The 18,636-nt window shown below is 42.6% G+C and overlaps 1 protein-coding gene across 8 annotated transcripts in view; it reads right to left on the reverse strand.

The window, feature by feature from the left end:
- smarca4a (SWI/SNF related BAF chromatin remodeling complex subunit ATPase 4a) overlaps positions 1–18,636 on the reverse strand; it is a 94,833-nt gene that overhangs the window by 15,232 nt on the left and 60,965 nt on the right. For all 8 annotated transcript variants that reach the window (XM_080216706.1, XM_080216700.1, XM_080216699.1 and 5 more), the window contains 8 exons: positions 18,241–18,483; positions 17,032–17,145; positions 15,515–15,622; positions 14,429–14,515; positions 13,048–13,094; positions 11,396–11,562; positions 8,971–9,134; positions 4,001–4,228 (listed from right to left, as the gene is read on the reverse strand). In XM_080216706.1, coding sequence (XP_080072832.1) covers positions 4,001–4,228; positions 8,971–9,134; positions 11,396–11,562; positions 13,048–13,094; positions 14,429–14,515; positions 15,515–15,622; positions 17,032–17,145; positions 18,241–18,483 — 1,158 coding nt within the window. The remainder of the gene's footprint in view (positions 1–4,000; positions 4,229–8,970; positions 9,135–11,395; positions 11,563–13,047; positions 13,095–14,428; positions 14,516–15,514; positions 15,623–17,031; positions 17,146–18,240; positions 18,484–18,636) is intronic.

An 18,636-nucleotide genomic window follows, 5' to 3' on the forward strand; every position in this document is an offset into this window, starting at 1 on the left:
ACACTTGCTAACTCTCACATAAAAAAACATTTACGCAAAGCCTTTAAGAAGATAAAACTTCCCCTGCACTTCACAGGAGTGTGATCAGGCACAATTTGACATCAAGCCACAAAGGAGACATTAGCACAAGTGACCAAAAGCATGGTCAAAGAAATTTGTTTTAAAATGCCTCTCAAATGAGGAGAGATAGGTAGAGAGGCAGACAGGCTCAGGGAGGGAACTGCAGAACTCAAGGCTGGACAACTGAAGTCATAGCTGCTCATAGTGGCGCAATGGAAATAGGATGCAAGGATTCAAGAACTGGAGAAGCACAGGCATCTCGGAGGTGCTGTAGGGTTGGAGGAGATTACAGAGATAGAGGGGGTGAACATGAGCATGTGAACACACACACACACACACACACACACACACACACACACACACACACACACACACACACACACACACACATATCCCCCCAGCGGGTATTGCTAAATAACAAGCCGGAGTGGGAAGCCTGGCAGATCTGGAACCAAGCAGAGTTAACCCTTGACGACTGCAATAATGTTTCTGTTAATCCTTATGTTTATTTTGTCAATTGAGAAATTACCAGTAACAAGACCAGCCATTACCCAATTAAAGAATTATAGATTAGTACTCAATAAATGACACTGGCCTATAATAAGCCCACAAAGTTAAAATTTGGTTTCCTTTCATGACGGTATTAAGTTTATGTTGTGGCACAATAAATATTAAGCTATGTGCAGCTGGATTGCGCCTGATCTGCGTGATGCTCCCCACCAGATAGACCACAACACGTACACAAACCCAAAGTCAGAGTTTATTGCGATGGAATTACAATTCTGAGCTCCGATTCCCATGAATATACTGGAACTGTCACCAAGTGTCAATGAGCAACAACAACAGTAACAACTTGTATTTATAGTAAGAAGTCCCCAAGTGCTTCACAGGAGCGTTATCAAACAAAATATGAACCAAACCACATAAGGAAATGTTAGAGCTGGTGACCAAAAGCTCGGTCAAAGAGCTAGGTTTTATAAGTATCTTAAAGGATGACAGTGAGGTAGTGAGGCAGAGAAGTGGAGATAGAGAATTCCAGAACTGATAGCCAGGCAGCTGAAGGCATGGCTACCATTGGTGGAGTGATTAAACTCAGGAATGTTCAAGAAGCTAGAACTGGAGGAGCGCAGATATCTCAGAAGGTTGTGGAGATGTAGATTATAGAGCCAGGGAGGGAAGAGGTGGGAGGAGGGGATATGAAAACAGTGATGAGAATTTCTAAATCAAAGCATTGCTTGACTGGGTGATAATGAACACAGAGGAGATGGGTAAACAGGATGTACTGCGAAATCAGACACAGATGGTTGTTTTAGATTACTTCAAGTTTATGGAGGGTAGAACTTGCAAAGTTGCATGGGAATGAGTTGGAATAGGTGAATCTAAAGGGAACAAACGCATTAATAAAAGTTTCAGCAGCAAAAGAGCTGAGGAGAGTTGCAGTCAGGAGATGTTATGATGTGGAACATGCAAGGTTAGTGTCGTTGGAAGCTCAGCTCAGGGTCAATTACGACAATTTAGTTCAGTCTTGGATACCTATAGTTAGGAAACAGGGTTTATAGTGGGAACTAAGGCCAACAGTCTAGTTTTTTTCCAAAATTCAATTGGAGGGAATTTCCGCTCATCTGATAATTTAGCAACATTTGAGGAGTTGAGCAAGGTGGTGGTGATGGGGTTAAGCTGTGTTGTCAACACAGGTGTAAAAACTGCATTTTCAGTTGATGATTCCACAGGCAGCATGTAGAAGAGAAATAAGTTTTGAAGTTTATTTATTAGTGTCACGAGTAGATTTACATTAACACTGAAGTAAAGTTACAGTGAAAATCTCCTAGTCGTCACACTCCAGTGTTCGGGTACGCCAAGGGAAAATTTAGCATGACCAATGCACCTAACCAGCACATTTTCCAGATTCTGGGAGAAAACCGGAGCACCCAGAGGAAACCCACACAGACACAGGGAGAAGGTGCAGATTCCGCACCGACAGTGACGCAAACCAGGAATTGAATCTGGGTCTGTGATGCTGCGAGGCAGCAGTTCTAACCACTGTACCACATGGCAAGGGTGAGGGGGAGCGGGATAATTGCACAGAAGTGATAAGGGAAGCCAGAAGGTGGCTCCAACTGGATAGACAGGAACGGAGAACGGATCTGGGCAATCGCAGTCCCACCAGCTGGGTGACAGTGGAGACACACTGGAGGCAGATAGTGTGTGTCAATGATTTCAGACAGGTCAAGAAGGATGAACAACAATAGTTTACCTTTGTTACAGTCACATAGGATGCAATTTATGACTTTGAGAACCATTTTGGAACCAGAGCAGGGCAGAAACTTGATTGCAGGGATTCAAACATGACACTCCAGGAAAGATGTGCTGATATCAAAAACCCCTTTCTCTCTTCAGAAACTGATTCTACCCTGCCCTATCTCTGATAGGTGACAAACTAGGAAAAGTTTTTATTTCAGGGTTCAGAAAAGGTAGAATCAGGAAAGAAAAGGGATTTTGAAATAAGCTGATATGATCTACACATACATAAATCTGTAAAGGTGGCATGTTAAATTAATACGTTGGCTAACAGCTGGAGTATAGTGGGTAATTTTCGGCACCACAGTTTAAGAAAGTACTTAGAAGCAGTACAGGAGGAGGCTCACCAGGACACTGCCAGAAATGAGGGCCTTCAATTATAAGGAGATATTGGAAAAGTTAATAGTATTAGAACAGAGAAGGCTAAGAGGTGACATAATTGAGATTTTCAAAATCATAGGATCCCTACAGTGCAAAATGATGCCATGCGGCCCACTGAGCCTGCACCAACCACAATCCCACCCAGGCCCCATTCCCGTAACCCCACATATTTACTCTGCTAATTCCACCAACACTAGGGTCAGTTTTAGCATGGCCAATCAACCTAACCCACACATCTTTGGACTGTGAGAGGAAACTGGAGCAGCAAGGGGAAACCTATGCAGAGATGGAGAGAATGTGCAAACTCCATACAGTGACTGCAGGTCGGAGTTGAACCTGGGTTTCTGGCACTGTGGGGCAGCAGAGCTAATCACTGTGCCACCACGTGGAAGTTTTGATAAAGCCAATGGAGAAAAGCTATTTCCTCTACGAGTGAGTCGATATGACAGGTTAGAAATCTAACATTAGCAAAATATCTAGAGGGAAGATAAAGAGAATTTTTTTCACTTAGCTGTTGGAATCTTGAATGCTCAATCTGAAAGGGCGGTGGAAACTGATTCTGTAATTAATTTACAAATGGAGTTGGAGAAGTTTTGAAGATGAGAAACTTAGTGTTTGGACTAAACGCAGAGCTGTAGAACTAAGTACAACTGCTCTTTCAAAGAGTCAGCACAGGCACAATAGGCTGAATGGCCTCTTCCTGTGCCGTAAATTTCTATAATTCTATGAATGCTACCAATTGTCACCCCTGTTACTATTAAGCATTGTTCTAGAATTTTCTTCTTTAACTTGCTTCATGAGGATGTCATGCTTGGTAATAATGCAATTTAAATATAATTACAAGCTGGGACTGTAATGCTAAATTCTCGACATACACAATCAAAGAAACATCCAGCCTGCCAAATCTGCTTTATATCTTGAATCTGTTCATGTTCATGCTTAGGCATTGCACAAGCTCTTCTTCATCTGTAGCAGCTCCTTCCCAGCCTTCACATCAGCCCAACACAGAACTGCCACAGTGCATTGCATGCCCCTGAGCATCTGAGAGCAGAGCACAAGGCTCTATATATAACAATCACATATTATATAGAACAGTCTCACATTATATGGAATACTTTCCCAATGTACGGAATATTTGCATGCTGCGTGTAATATTTACATGTATGGAATATTTACATGTTACATGTGGGTCTGTGTACATTGTAAGACTCAGGACATTACACATTGGCTTGGATTAGGCAAGGTTTCATTTAACACTCACTTCATCCTGCTCCTCATGTTCCAGTATGGCCTGCAGAAATGCCCGCCTCTCATGGCTGGAGGACTTCTGATCGAACATTCCAGCCTGGATGACCTTCTGGTCCACGTTGAGCTTGTATTTGGCCGCTGCCAGAATCTTCTCCTCCACACTGTTCACAGTGCACAGGCGTAGCACACGCACTTCGTTTTGCTGTCCGATTCGATGAGCGCGATCCTGAGCTTGTAAGTCCTAAAACAAACCAAATTCATAATGATGGTGAGAAATTCTCATTATTTACCCCCTTCCTTTCCTTATTGATGAGTCAACCTAAAAGGTATGCTGGCACCCTCCAGATCCCCTGCCTATCTGTAACTGACCAGTGGGAAGTGCAATGGAGCACTCTGTTTTGACTAGTCTAGAGTAAATACCTGCTTTCCCTGCATTGTGCTTGAGATCAAGAACAACTGTGAAGAGCATTTTGCCGCAAATACTACACCACAGCAGATCTGCCATAGCGCAGTTGATGGTGTCAACTCACCCTCCTACTCATGAAGGCCTTCCACTCTTGAAATGACAACATCCTCAATATCCCCACCAAAACAAACATCCTTCATCTGCATGCCTAGACAAAGGGTTAATATCTTTTGATCAGAACCAACGACCCTCCTTCCTACTCTTACTCTAGAACACTGAGCTAATGGTAGCAACCCTAACACCTCCCTGGAGGTCATAGAATATAAAGCTAGAATGCCCTGCCTCCATTCCCACTTATTCTTTTGCCAATTGTCTTACAACTGAACTTTCTGGTTATTGGCCCTCCAGCCAGTGGAAACAGTATCTCCTTATTTACTCTTATCAAAACACCTCAGATGTTGAACACTTCTATTCAATACCCCTCATTTTATTTTGCTGCAAGAACAATCCAACCTTCTCCAGTTTGTCCACATAACAGAAGTCCCTTATTCCTTTTCTACATTTTGTATCACGTTCTGCTATCATACTGAGGAAATAAAACCTTGCTTGTCATAAAACCCAAAGGGTCAGATTTTTGTGCTGAGTATTAAGAGACTTAGCTCAGGTGATAACATTTAGAAAATTGCTGAGGCAGAACATGTTACCAATAGTTAACGAACAATTAAAGGTGGGGAGATAGGTGGGTTAATTACTCCTGCCTGTTTATGTAGGGCTGTAAATATACAAAGATAGCACAGTGTGAGAGATAGTGATTTTTTTTTAGGCTTTCAACCAGCTGCAACTGGGTATCAGAGCAGGGCAACTGACAGCAGCTCCTTCTCTGCTGTCTAACATATAATAGCTGACCTTCCCTATAGCTGAGAGAGATGATTGGATCTTAGACCCTTGGGGGCCTGACAGCAAACCAGGCAAGCTCTCTCACTGCTTTACAGTGTTAATTGCTCAGGATTAACAATTGCCAGAGCTATTCACGTCAAATCCCACTGGAAACTGGAACTGAATAAATCTACTCAACAGCTGTCACCAGCAGGAATCCCCCCAAATCCTCTCTGTGTCACTCCATGGCAACTGTGTGCTGTGACTTGGCCCTTTGTTTCTTTTGAGCTAGTGACCATTGCTATTAAAGGGACCACTCCACAACCATTCACATAAGAAGTTGGGGGTGGAGGGGAAATGAAGGGTTTCTGACTACTTGCTTCATGCCTCTGAATAATACTGAGTATGAGTTGATTGAACTGCAATATAGGAACAGGAGGATGCTATTCAATGTTCCACCACTGAATGAGATCTTGGCTGATCTATGACTAAACTCCATATACCCACATTTGCTGTATGTCCTTCGATATCTTTGGTTAACCAAAATCTATTAATCTCAGGTTTAAATCAAGAACTGACCTATCCATCACTGTGTGCAGAAGTGTTTATTAATATCACTCCTCAAAAGTCTGGCTCCAATTTTTACAATGTGGACATGCGTTGGACTGGGGTAAACATAGTAAGAAGTCTCACAACACCAGTTAAAGTCCAACAAGTTTATTTAATAGTAAACCCACTAGCTTTCAGGGTTTGCCCCTCATCAAGTCATCTGACTTCTTACTCCAATTTTTACACCATGCCTCTAGTCATAGATTCTCTACCCAGCGAAATAGTTTATCTCTGTCTATCCTGTCTGTTCTCCTTAATAGCTTGAAACAAATCATCCCATACTTGGATAAATTCCTGTGAATACAACTCTAGTTTGTGTAAGTTCTTGTGAGTTAACAACTTGGTATCCAGGTGTCTTTCTGGTAAATCAATCTTGCACTCCATCCAAGGTTAATATGTCCTTCCTAAAGTGTGGTGTACAGAATTGCTCTCAGTCCTCCAGGTGTGGCCTAACTAGGACTTTGTAAAGCTGAAGCATCATATTGCAAAGTTCTGAGATTTGGGTATTCTAGTACATGAATTGCAAAAGGTTAGCATGCAGGTATAGCAAGTAATTAGGAACTAATAAAATGGGATATTTTATTCTGAGGGGAACTGAATACAAACTTGTGAGGTTATGCTTTCAGTTATTCAGGGCATTGATGAGACCACATCGGTACTGGTCTCCTTATTTAAGGAAGTCTGTAAATGAATTGCAAATAGTTCAAGGAAAGTACTCAACTAATTCCTGGAATGGGCAGGTTGGCTCGTGAGGAAAGGGTGAACAGGCTAGGCTTGTATTCGCTGGAGTTTAGAAGAGTATGAAGTGACATGAATGAAACAAATAATATCCCAAAGGGTCTTAACAGGATGGACGTGAAAAAGATGTTTCCAATGTGGCACAATCTAGAACTAGGAGTCACCATTTGAGACAAAGATGAGGAGAAAATATTTCTCTCAGAGAGTTGAGAGTCTTTGAAACTCTCTTTCTCAAAAGCAGTCAAAGCCTTTAAATACACTTTAAATATTTTTACAGTAGGAATGTGAAGTTGCAGTTACAATCAGACCAGCCATGAACTTATTTAATGATGGAGCAGGCTGGAAAGGCCTATTCCTTCTCATAGTTCGTACATTTGTATGACTTCTACCCCTTTGTATTCCAGTCCTCTTGACACAAAGCCCAGCATTCCATTAGCCTTCTGGTTATCCTCTGTACCTGTTCATGACATTTTAATGATTTGTGTACCTGAATCCTCAAGTCTATTTAGACCTCCCTCCAGGTTTTCTAGGTTCTCACCATTCGGAAAATACCTTGTCTAAAATGACATTTGTCTATATTGAAATCCACTTGCCAGTTTTGTTCATTTAATTAATCTATCAACATTTCAATGCTGCCTACCCTTACATCATTGAAAATTTGGATATTTGGCTTTTTAATCTCATCACCTAAGTCATTAATAAATATGGGTAGATCAGGTCTCTTCCTAGCAATTTGAGAACCTACCTGTTATCCCTAACCTCTGTCTCTATATCTGTTTATTAATTTACAGGATGTGGGCATCACTGGCTGGGCCAGCATTTGTTACCCATCTGAGGGCATTTGTGAGTCAACCACATTGCTGTGGATTTGGAGTCACATGTAGGTAAGGATTTCCTTCCCTAAAGGATATTAGTGAACCAGATGGGTTTTTATGACAACTGATAATGGTTTCATGGACATCATTAAATTTTTAATTCAAAGTTCACTATCTGCCACGGTGGGATTCGAATCTTGCCCTAGGTCTCTGGATTACTAGTCCAGTGATAATGCCACTATGCCACTGCTTCCTAACCTGGTCAATAATTTGTCATCAAATAAGGAAGGATATTATTCCAACTTGCTTTGAGATTTAGGATTGATACATTCTGGCGTAACTCTGAATGTCCCGATAAGAGAACTCTTTGGGTTAATATCTGTTGGTTGTAATTATAGAAATTGACAGCTGTGGAAGTGTCGCTGTGAAACCTTCAGTGAACAGTCACTTCTAACTGTAGACTTGGCAACTGTGGAATTCAGGTTTCACAGGCAGGCTGCGAGTACAACACTCAGCAGGTAGGATTCACAAAATTCTTTTGCTAACTGCTGAAGTATCTGATTAGGAACAGTTTGCCGACTCAGAGAAGCTCTAATTCCATGGCTACAAATCAAGTCCACCAGTGTCCTTAGTATCTAGAAGGTCATAGAGGAAACTTAATATGCTATTCATTGATCATGATTTGGTCTCTTCCATGATGGAGAAACCAAACAGAATGGGTGATCACTTGACAGAACATCTCCATTCAGTCTGTGAGCATGATGCTGAGCTTCCTGTCATCTATCATTTTAATTCTCTGCTCCACTTAGGTACTTTATAACCTTCTAGAATCAAAATTGAGTTCAACAATATAACCACTGTCCACACTTCTTGGAGGCAGGTGCTGGTGATGATTCTGCTTTTGTGGTCTTCACCTGCTCTGGACCCAGCTTTTTCCTCTTTGCTTGTTCCATTACTACCCCATTTTTCCCTTGCACTACCATCTCTTTGCTCATTTAGTCACTGCTGAACCTTATCAGAAACCTTCCTTTTTGTTCTTTTGCTGATTTCTCACTAAGACGTCTAGCAGCTTATATGGTTTTACTATTTTTGGTAACTCATAACAAATACTTACCTAAGGTACAGGCAGAATGGTTGCTGTTTCCATGCTACATCCTTCCATACTCTACACACACTCTACCATCATGTGACTCTCTACATTCTTCTTTGCGCATTACTAATCTCCAATCCCACATTAATCCTTGCTCTGCCAAACAGCCTGAAACTATAGGGTTATTGAACTGAAATGTTAACTCTGACCTACTGAGTGCTGGCAGCATTTTCTGTTTCTACGCCAAGCAAACAGATCAGAGTTTATATCAGATCAGCTATGATTTAAGGGAATGAAAGGACTGGCTTGAGGGAATGAATGGCCCCATCCGATTCCTATTCCATCTGCTGAAGAGAAATCCCTCAGCTCTATGTGGAAGTGAACCATGTGGCACCTTGGTGGAGTGGGGAGAGTGGAGGAAGTGTGTACTGCATTTCTCAGATACTCACTTGGTGAGGATTCCAATCACTGTCAAAGATGACAACGGTGTCTGCAGCCTGGAGGTTCAGGCCTAGACCCCCAGCCCGAGTGCTGAGCAGGAAGATGAAATAGTGGGAGTTGGGCTCGTTGAATGTCTTCAGCAGCATCCCACGGTCCTCAGACTTAGTGGTTCCTGGAAGAAGGCGAGAACATGTTGTCAGATGGCACATTGGACAGAACCGAGCGACTGTCTTTCCATCACCCCAGATAACTCATTACATGCAATCATCATGCTCCTGACTGAAAATACTATCCTGGCAATTTTTGGGCGTGAAGGAGAAGCTGAGGATAAAGGGAAATCATGAGGGAGACAGTGGTGTTGTTGCTGGACTGGTAAACCAAAGACCCAGAATAATGCTTTGAGGGTCTGGGTTCAAATCCCACTACAGCAGATGGTGAAATTTAATAAAAAAATTGGAATTAAAAGTCTAATGATGACCACGAAAACATTGTTGACTGTTGTAAAAACCTATCTGGTTCACTAAAGTCCTTTAGGAAAGGAAAACTGCCATTGTTAACTGGCCTAGCCTATAAATGACTCCAGCTGCCTCTTAAATGCCCTCTGAAATGGCCTAGCAAGCCACTTAGTTCAAGGGTAATTAGGGATGGATAACAAATACTGGCACTGCCCACAGACCGTTCACAAAAAATAAATAAAATGTTTTCAGTGACCCCGATTTTATTTATTCAGTGCAATATCCCAGGGATTGTAACAGAGTGGTTATGTTACTGGACTAATAATTTAGAGAACACAAGTTCAATGCCACAACTGTGTCAGGATTTCACTCCCATTTAAATCTAAAAAGATTTGTCTAAATCTAAATCATTTAGTTCTAAAGAGCTGGCACCACAAAGCTGTGAGATTGTTGTTAAAATCCCAACTGGTATACTAATGTCCTTTGGGCAAAGATACTCACTAGACTGGTCCTTTATGTGGTAGACTCGTAACTGCCCTCTGGTTTCAAGAAGAAACCCCATTCCCACCGTCTAAGGGCAAATACGGATAGGCAATAAATGCCACCTTTGCCAGAGATGCTCACATCCCAAAAATGAACAAAAGTATCGGCAGTAGATTGCTGGATAGAAGTGATCTCGGGAACAAGCTAGCAGATAGCCCCACCTGGTGGTAGAGTTAACCCATATCAAGCACTGAGGAATCAGAATATAATAGCAGAGCAGGAGGCCATTCAGCCCATTGTGCCTGTGCCAGATATCGCAAGGTCTTACAAGGAGGCAGGGCATCAGTCTCTGCTGGAAAATTGCTGCATTTTTGAAATGCCTTCAGGACACTGGTGAACTGCTGAACTGAAGGACGTTCAAAGTCACTTGCCCAAACTGGGAGAATCCTCCATCAGGGGGTTGTATGGGACTAGGATTTCAAATTAGAAAGGGAGGATCTTCAACTCAACTAATCTGTGTTCAGACATCATATTTGGAAGCAGAATTCTAGTGGTGCCACTCAGCATCTGCTCAAATAAAGCCAGCAGGCATGGAAACAGCCACAAGTTCAAAATCTTTCTCTTTGAATGCTGGGGCATTTCACCACCTCTCCCTCCTGGCACTGCATGGCAAGGCGCCACCCCAGGATGTGGAGCTGGGGCTCCACTCCATTATATAATGGAGCCCTCCCTGAACCCCTAAGTTTGGGAGGAGGTCTCAGTCAGGGCGGATGTAATTCCCACCTTATCAATCTTCTGACATTGGAACAGGTTGCCCAGAATTTGCTGTTCCCAGATTTCAATAAATACAGAGAAGAGGCAGGGAGCTTTCCCAGTTGTCTCTCTTGGTGGTTGTTGTAAGGAACGGAAAAGTTTCTGGCTCTGGTCTCTTTTTTAAACTGAGCGAGCTCATTCTAGTCAGGTTGCTGTTGTGGCATCTACAACTGGCCCCAGCATCTCTGAGCTGGTTTGTGGGGTGGGGCAGGGCAGAGCGGGGGTGTATGTGTGTGTGGAGTAAAACAAGCCACTTAGGCTTCTGAATTCTGATTGGTACCCAGTTACCCTCTATTATGAGAAACGAGGAGCAAAATCAGACCATTTTCAGCGTCTGCATATTTTGCTTTCACATCAAGGTTAGGAGGGTTAGTTGTGATGTTTTACTAATATTTGGTGGAGAGGTATTAATTTTGACCTACTGCCTGTCAGGATCAGGTGCATATGACTTCAATGGATAGCAATATTGGGTAGGGAGTTAAATTTGTATTGCACCGAGGGTGCTATCAATTCCCTGGCACAGGTTGGGTTAAAATGACTGCCCTCAACTATCTCTACTCAGAGAAGTTGCCATTTGAATGAGATTTGGTGCAGGTTGAAGAGTGCAGCCTGTAGAACTGTACTCACAGCAGGAGTGAACAGCTTCAGGACTGGGGACTGAGGAGTCAATAGTACCACTCACCGTCCAGTCGGAGGTACTTGAAGCTGCGGTACGTGAAGTAGTCTTCCATGATGGTCATCAGCGAGGTCATCTGGCAGAAGAGCAGCACCCTGTGATTGGTGGCTCGCAGTTTGGGGAGAATCCTGTCCAGCAGTTCGAACTTCCCCGAAGCTCGGTAAAGATCAGCCCTACCGGCAAATAACATGTTTCAACAGGATTCTACACCAGCCTCCCCTCAGTGCCAGACAGGGGTGTCAGGCAGCCCATAGCAATGGCATCCCAAACTAACATAAGAAAATAATCACTACTTGTTCACCATTGATTTGATTTTCAAGTTCTTATTGTTGTTTTCAAATTCCTCATAGCTTTGCACCCACAACGCACCCACCTTCCCTACAGGCCTGCAGCCCTCCACCATCTCTGCATTCCTCCAGTTCTGACTTTTTCAGTGTTCCTGATTTCACTCCACCATGATAACCTTGCCTTTAGCTGACTACGTTCTAGAATTGCCCTCCTTAAATCTCTCCGCCTCTCTCTTTCCCTTCTCCTTTCAGAGGCTCTTTAAAGCCTACTCCTTGAGTTTACGGACACCTACCATAATATCACCTTATGTGGCTTAGTATCCCAATTTTTGTTCAATAATTATCCTGTGAAGTGTCTTGCAAGATTAACTATGTAAAAGGTGCCATACACATGCAGGTTATTGTTAAAAACGATCCCACTGATTTGCAATGCCCACACAAATACATCAGGCTCTCTCTATTATTGCTGTTAGGCCATTGAAGACTCATGAGTTGCACCACCAGGCACCATCTCATCAGAATCCAATCTTCCTTCACCAAATTCTGCTGCACAGCAACCTACATACTCCGAGCATCACTATCCAAGCTCCCTGTTTTCAGCTACAGTTGTTCACGACCATCAGGCAATCAAACCATTCTCAGTATTTGAAATACTGATCAGAGAACGATAATATGAGATCTTGTGTATTTTTTTTAAACAGGTCTGTTTCCAAGCGGAGATTCCAGTATTCCTGCTCAGGTTCACAGATATTTTCAACTCCTGATCTCAGCCATTTTGACAAAATGTCCATGATTAGGGAAATAGCTCAGGGCAGCACAGTCGGTACAGTATGGAGCACGATCTTAAGCTGCTGAATCTTCCCTCAGCTGTATCCTGGTTGCTGATGCTGAGAGGTTGTTTTCCCCTGTGGAGGGAAAGCGCATAATCTCTGAGTAAGGGGTTGCCCATTTAAGATAGAGATCAGGAGGAATTTCTTCTCTTAGAGGGTAGTGAATCTGTGGAATTCTTACCGCAGAGAACTGTGGAGGTTGGGTTGTTAAGCATGTTCAAGACTGAGGTAGACAGATTTTTAATCAGTAAAGGAATCCAGGGGATCAGGTGGGAAAATGGAGTTGAGGATTATATCCAAATAGCATGAGCTCAATGAACGGTGGAGCAGACTTGACAGGCTGAATGGCCTACTTCTATTCCTATGTCTTATGGTTATTGGATTTATCCATGCACACTCAGTTAGTGAAAATCAACCTGATATTTGACCAGTGAAGCTCATCCTTACACACTCAGTTGGTTAGACTCTTTGTACGTGCAAATTATTCAGCCTAGGTTGGTGTTGCTTTGTGATTTGTTGTTCAGAGACTGGTCTCACTTACCCTTGTACAATGCCTCCAGTAAATCCCAAATGTTCCGAAAAAGACTCCTGGTTGAGGAAAAAAAAGGGATGAAGAAGTATATGCAAAGGACACAAGAAAATGTTGCAATATTCTGAGTCCCCTGGGAAAGCTGCAGTACTGTACCCAGTATGCACCCAGGACATGTCTGTTTGCCTGATTTCGGTCTCCCAGAGTAACTGTTCCACTTGGAACTTGGTCGTGGCAGGAGACTCCCAGGAAGACAGCTGAAATGCTTTAGGCATGACCTCAAAGCATTGTGATCGACTGAAATAGAGAAGACTCAACCAGGAAGGGACCAAAGACATGAAGGAACATTGTGTTTGCTGGAAACTGGGATAATGCCTCAAATAGAAGACTCTGCAGGAATACTGTATTATTACTACTGTGGTCACAGTGCACAGAATGCAATTAACACAAAGAATTTCTGCAATCACTGTTATTTGTAAAAAGTACACAAAGTTGACATGAATGAATGCTGAGCCACTTGGTGTCCTATCCTATCATGGATGCTCTCTCTTGGGTGTCCTATCCTGTCATGGGTGCTCTCTCTTGGGTATCCTATCCTGTCATGGGTGTTCTCTCTCTTGGGTGTCCCATCCTATCATGGGTGCTCTCTCTTGGGTGTCCTATCCTGTCATAGGTGCTCTCTTGGTGTCTGGCACAGTCACTGGCACCAGCTGAACAGAGTTGCATGCCTTCATACACATTCAACATTAAACTGTTTAATAGCTGACTACATGAGTTGGCGCTGGGTCACTGGGACCAGGTTGAATCTTCGGACTGGTGCAAAGTTTGCTGATCTATGTTACAATTACAAACCACCCTATCCTCCATATGCTTGTGTGAGGTGGAAAGAAATTAAGAAACCAGGTTGGCTTCTTCATCCTGTTTGCTATCCAGGGATATCTGCTGGAAAATCCATGCTCAACCCAACCTTGTTCTCAACAGTTCTCTACACAACAGATGCACATGCACAACCATTTATGTGCTTACTCACAATCATGCCTATACATGCTAACAACCATCATGCATGCTCACATGCACATGCATATTTATCAGCAGTTGGGTAAATAATCAGAGGCAAGAACACAGGCCATGTTCCACCCACATTATGCTGTTTAAATTCATGTCTTGTCCTGAGCACCTTACCCCTTCTGCACTGCAGCTCTCTGCTTGAGGGAACTTAGATCATGGGAATGACATTTTAAAAAGAGATTTCACAAGAGTAATGGGGCTTTGGCCAGTAGGTAGCCAGTAATGTATCCTCAGAGACACAGCTATGATTCTGAACAAACAGTGATGCATCTGACTGCCATCTATCCTCCTGTGATACTGTCATGGGCTGGGCATAGCTGCTTACCTCAATGTGCTGGAACATGTATGGGTGGTTGCAAATTTTTCTCAGTTGCATAATGGTGTTCATCAGTGTCTTAGTGCCTCCCTTGCCCTAAAGAGAATGAGGCAAAGAACTCACAATTAAATGGCAGAAGTTAGCCTGAACAAAGGATAGAGGTTCTGACATAAAATAGCTCCAGGACAGGATGTTCTTCACCGGTGCTAGGACAATATCCTGTCTTCATAGAGACAGCACTTACTATATGTCCCCTACCTCTTATTGTTTATCCCCACCTTCAACCACCTATTCTACTTGCACCCAGTCCCCCTTACGTCGGCTCCCATACCAGAAATACCTCCATTTTAAAATTCAAGTCCTTATTTTTAAATTGCTCCTCCCTATATCTGTAGCCTCCTACAGTTCTACTGAAGATCTGCACTTCCCCTATTCTGGATTCTTTTGCTGCCTCAAGTTTAATCACTCCACTGTTGATGGCTATGCCTTCAATTGGCTAGGGCCTAAGCTCTGAAATTTCCTCCCTAAACCTCTCCATCTTGCATTTCTTTAAGATGCTCCTTAAAATCTACTTCTTTGAACATCACCTGTCCTATTATCTCCTTAAGAGGCATAATGTCAAATTTGATTTGATAACCCATTTGTAAAGTATCTTGGAAGGTTTTAGGGCACTATAGAAATGCCAATATTTCTTAAATACAGACATTGGCTTAGCTTCAAACATTAACTTCAGTCATGCATTCCACACATCACTGTTTGGAAGAGTTGTCCTGCTCCCTGTCCTAAATATCCTTAATTTAATCTTATATCCTGCATTAGACTCTTTAATAATGGAAAACATCCTGTTTGTGTTTAGCCTGTCCCAGCATCTGCTATCCTACTCCAGCTGCGAAAAGCCTGGCCAAAACTTCACCAGGTGATGGTAATGCAATTACAATGACTACTCCCCGAAGACAGCCAAAATCATTGGGAGGCCATACTGTCAGCTGAATGAACTGTATCACCCATAAACAATGCATGATAGTGATTAGTAACTAACACTCATTGCCCCAATGAATGGGTCAGTACTGGAAGATAATTGAGTTGCTTCCAAACCTTTTTGTCCTTTTCTGAGCCATCAGTCAGCAGCACTCCCTTGGCCTGCATGTGGCGATATAGGACCCTTTGCAAAGCTGACATGTCACATTTAATGACATATTCCACCTGTAAAGGAATAAAGCACACTTTCAGCTAGAGACAGTCAGTTTAGCTCAGTAACCTGATCTCAGATGCAACCTCTGACACCCACTACCTCCTCTTTTCACCCTGCCATTGACAGCTGTGTCTTCGACTGCCCAGGCCCACATGAAGTCAGCACACTCACACATAAAGCAAATATGCCTAAACAGGAGGTGAGTGAATCCACATATAAATCAGATATACTCACACACAGAGCAGACATGACCACACATGAAATGAGTGTATATACATATACAATACAGATATACCCACACAAGGTGGGTGCACCCACACAAATTTGCACTTACAAATACAAGAGTAAACCCAGTGTGGATGAGCTTTTGACCCAACAGAGGAACTGACTCCCTGACAGACCCACAATAAGAAGAATGTTGAGTTCTGGTAAGGTCAGACATTTTCCTTCTTGTTTGCTAAAGTTTAACAGCAGAATAAAAGATCAAGAGAGGAGGAGGAAGGCTGAAGATGATTCATGAAAGGGAATGTGTTGTGGACTGTGAAATACAATCTTCTCCCACTGAACTCACCACACTTCCTCAGTTACTGTTCAGGATGGGGAGGGGAGAAGTGACAATAATAAACTAATGCCATTATTAGCAGCTAGTAATCTGAGAACACACTGCTATATTCTGAAGTTCAATCTCACCTTCTAACTGGGTTGACTAACTGTTAACAATACTGTGAGCTCTCAGCTTTGTGGATTTACAATTAACAATGGGAATTTATTCCATTACAGAAACTGTTCACACGTTGTCAAATGTTCGGGTAGGATTTAGAAAATTTTAACTGAAGTGAGAGTATAAATAAAAAGACAAAGGATTGACATTAAATATTAAAATAAGATGTGTCAAACCTGCATGAATCTGTGATTATAAAACAGATGGGTTTGTGCAGGTAGGGTATTGGAAGAATATTGGAGCCATCGTAAGAGATGAAGATTTGCTAGAATGACAAGGCATGAAAAATATTTGGAAGATTTATTATTTTCCTCCAACAAAATACAGAGTTAAGGGGGAATGTAATAAGGGAGCTCTGTCACTTCCATGTTGCGACTCCCAATAAAGCCATGTTATTTGTTCTGAGGATAGAGTGGGAAGGGGCAATTAGATTGTCACTATTCATGGGATGAGATAATGTCTCGCAAAGTCCCACTGGAGGCTCAGGTGAGTGAACTGGCCACTGGTTTAGTGGAAGTCTCTTCTCAGACTGAACCAAGCCTAGTGTAGTCTTCATAGTAAGCACATTCCAGCAGAGTCAGTAGTGTCAATGTTGGGACCATAATTACTGTGGCTAAATCAAAAAGCTATCAGAAGTAAGTGTCTCCTTGCCCCCTTTCCCCAGTTGACACATTCAAACTACGCAGGAGAGATAATTACCTTCTCAGGCAGCTGAGCTTCGACTTCTTTTTTCAATCGCCTCAACAGGAAAGGCCGAAGGACCTTGTGCAAACGTCTGATGATCAGAATAGTCTCTTCTTCATTTAGATCCACCTGTGTTACATTAACAGACGAGGATATGTTAAAGACAATGGTGACAGCTCAACTATTTAGGTTACAGTCCATGTCCTGAAAGGGAGATTTTTTTTAAAAAACACTGCCTTACTGAAATTTCTACCATTTTTCACAAGCTGAGAATGTTCCAATACACCTTACAGCCCATTAAATACTTTTAAAAGATAGCCATTTTTGAATTGCAGGATGTGGCAGCCAATTGCTGCACAGAAAGTTCTCAAAAATTGCATGTGATAATGAGAGATAATTTTTTTTTGGCAGTGTTCATTGGGAGATAAATATTAGCCAGGAGACTGGAGATAACTCCTGTGCTTTTCTTCTATATGATGCCCTGACATCTTCTGCGTCCATCCGACAGGACAGGCAGAGTCTTAATTTAGTACCTCATAAATCCAGCCAAGGCTCTGGAAATGTCCGCTATTAATCTTCATATGCCTCTGGGCAGGTTAGTGCTAACATTCAGAAATGGTTGTTAGTCACTGCACACCCATCTCAGAGAATGTGGCCAGCCTATGCAGGTAAGTGAGAACCCAGCTTACAGCCACCATCACATAACACAAAGCCACTGATCAGATATAACTAACTAAAGGTTCCTTTTCACAAGACCCATCTTTAGTAAGAACTGCTAAATGCTTTGGTAATTTGCCTCGGCTTTTTGCTCACAGTGAGGCGGGATTGTAAGCTAAAAACACAAACCTAAACCAGTCATTCTGGCTCAGAGTGGTTTCAAATATTTGACACATAGCCATATCAGCAGATATTTGGACAGGTGACCAAAGTTTTGGTCAAAGAGGTAGACTTTAAGGAGCATCTTAAAAGAGAACAGGTAGAGAGGTAGACAGAGTTGGGAAGGGAATTCCAGAGTTTAGGACCTTAGCAGCTGAAAGCACAGCAGCAGCGGTGGAGGATTATAATCAGAGATACTCAAGGCCAGAATTGGAGCAGTGCACGGATCCTGGAGAAGTATGGGACTGTAGGAGGTTGAAGGTGCTATATAACTGTAGGTTGCTGTTGTTGATTTGACACCACCTTGTAGTACAATGCTGACCTCCATCCCTTCACTCTTGAACGTACCTTTTCTCCTGTCATGGCAAAGGGGGCGTTGAACCACTGCTCGAATGTGTTGCAGCTTTTGAAAATAGTGGGCAACAGGAAGTTGAGGAGTGCCCACAGCTCAGGAAGTTTGTTCTGCAGTGGGGTTCCAGTGAGCAACAGGCGACGTGGTGCCACATAATGCGTATTCAGCACCTGTGTTAGTTTACAGTGGTGGTTCTTCATCCGGTGACCTTCATCCACTATCATATACTTCCATCGGATCTGAGGAGGAAAAGGAAACAGTGAAAATAGTAAACAAACTGATCTTGGCGAAATAAAACTTCACTTGCAAAACTGCATAACTTGGGAAGGGGACAGGGGAATGGATAAGGGGAACAGATGGAGGATGAGAATTAGGGAGCAAATATATACAGG

This window comes from Carcharhinus amblyrhynchos, chromosome 33, assembly GCF_965287045.1.
Source record: "Carcharhinus amblyrhynchos chromosome 33, sCarAmb.v2.hapA, whole genome shotgun sequence".
In the NCBI taxonomy this organism is placed as follows: Eukaryota; Metazoa; Chordata; class Chondrichthyes; order Carcharhiniformes; family Carcharhinidae; genus Carcharhinus; species Carcharhinus amblyrhynchos.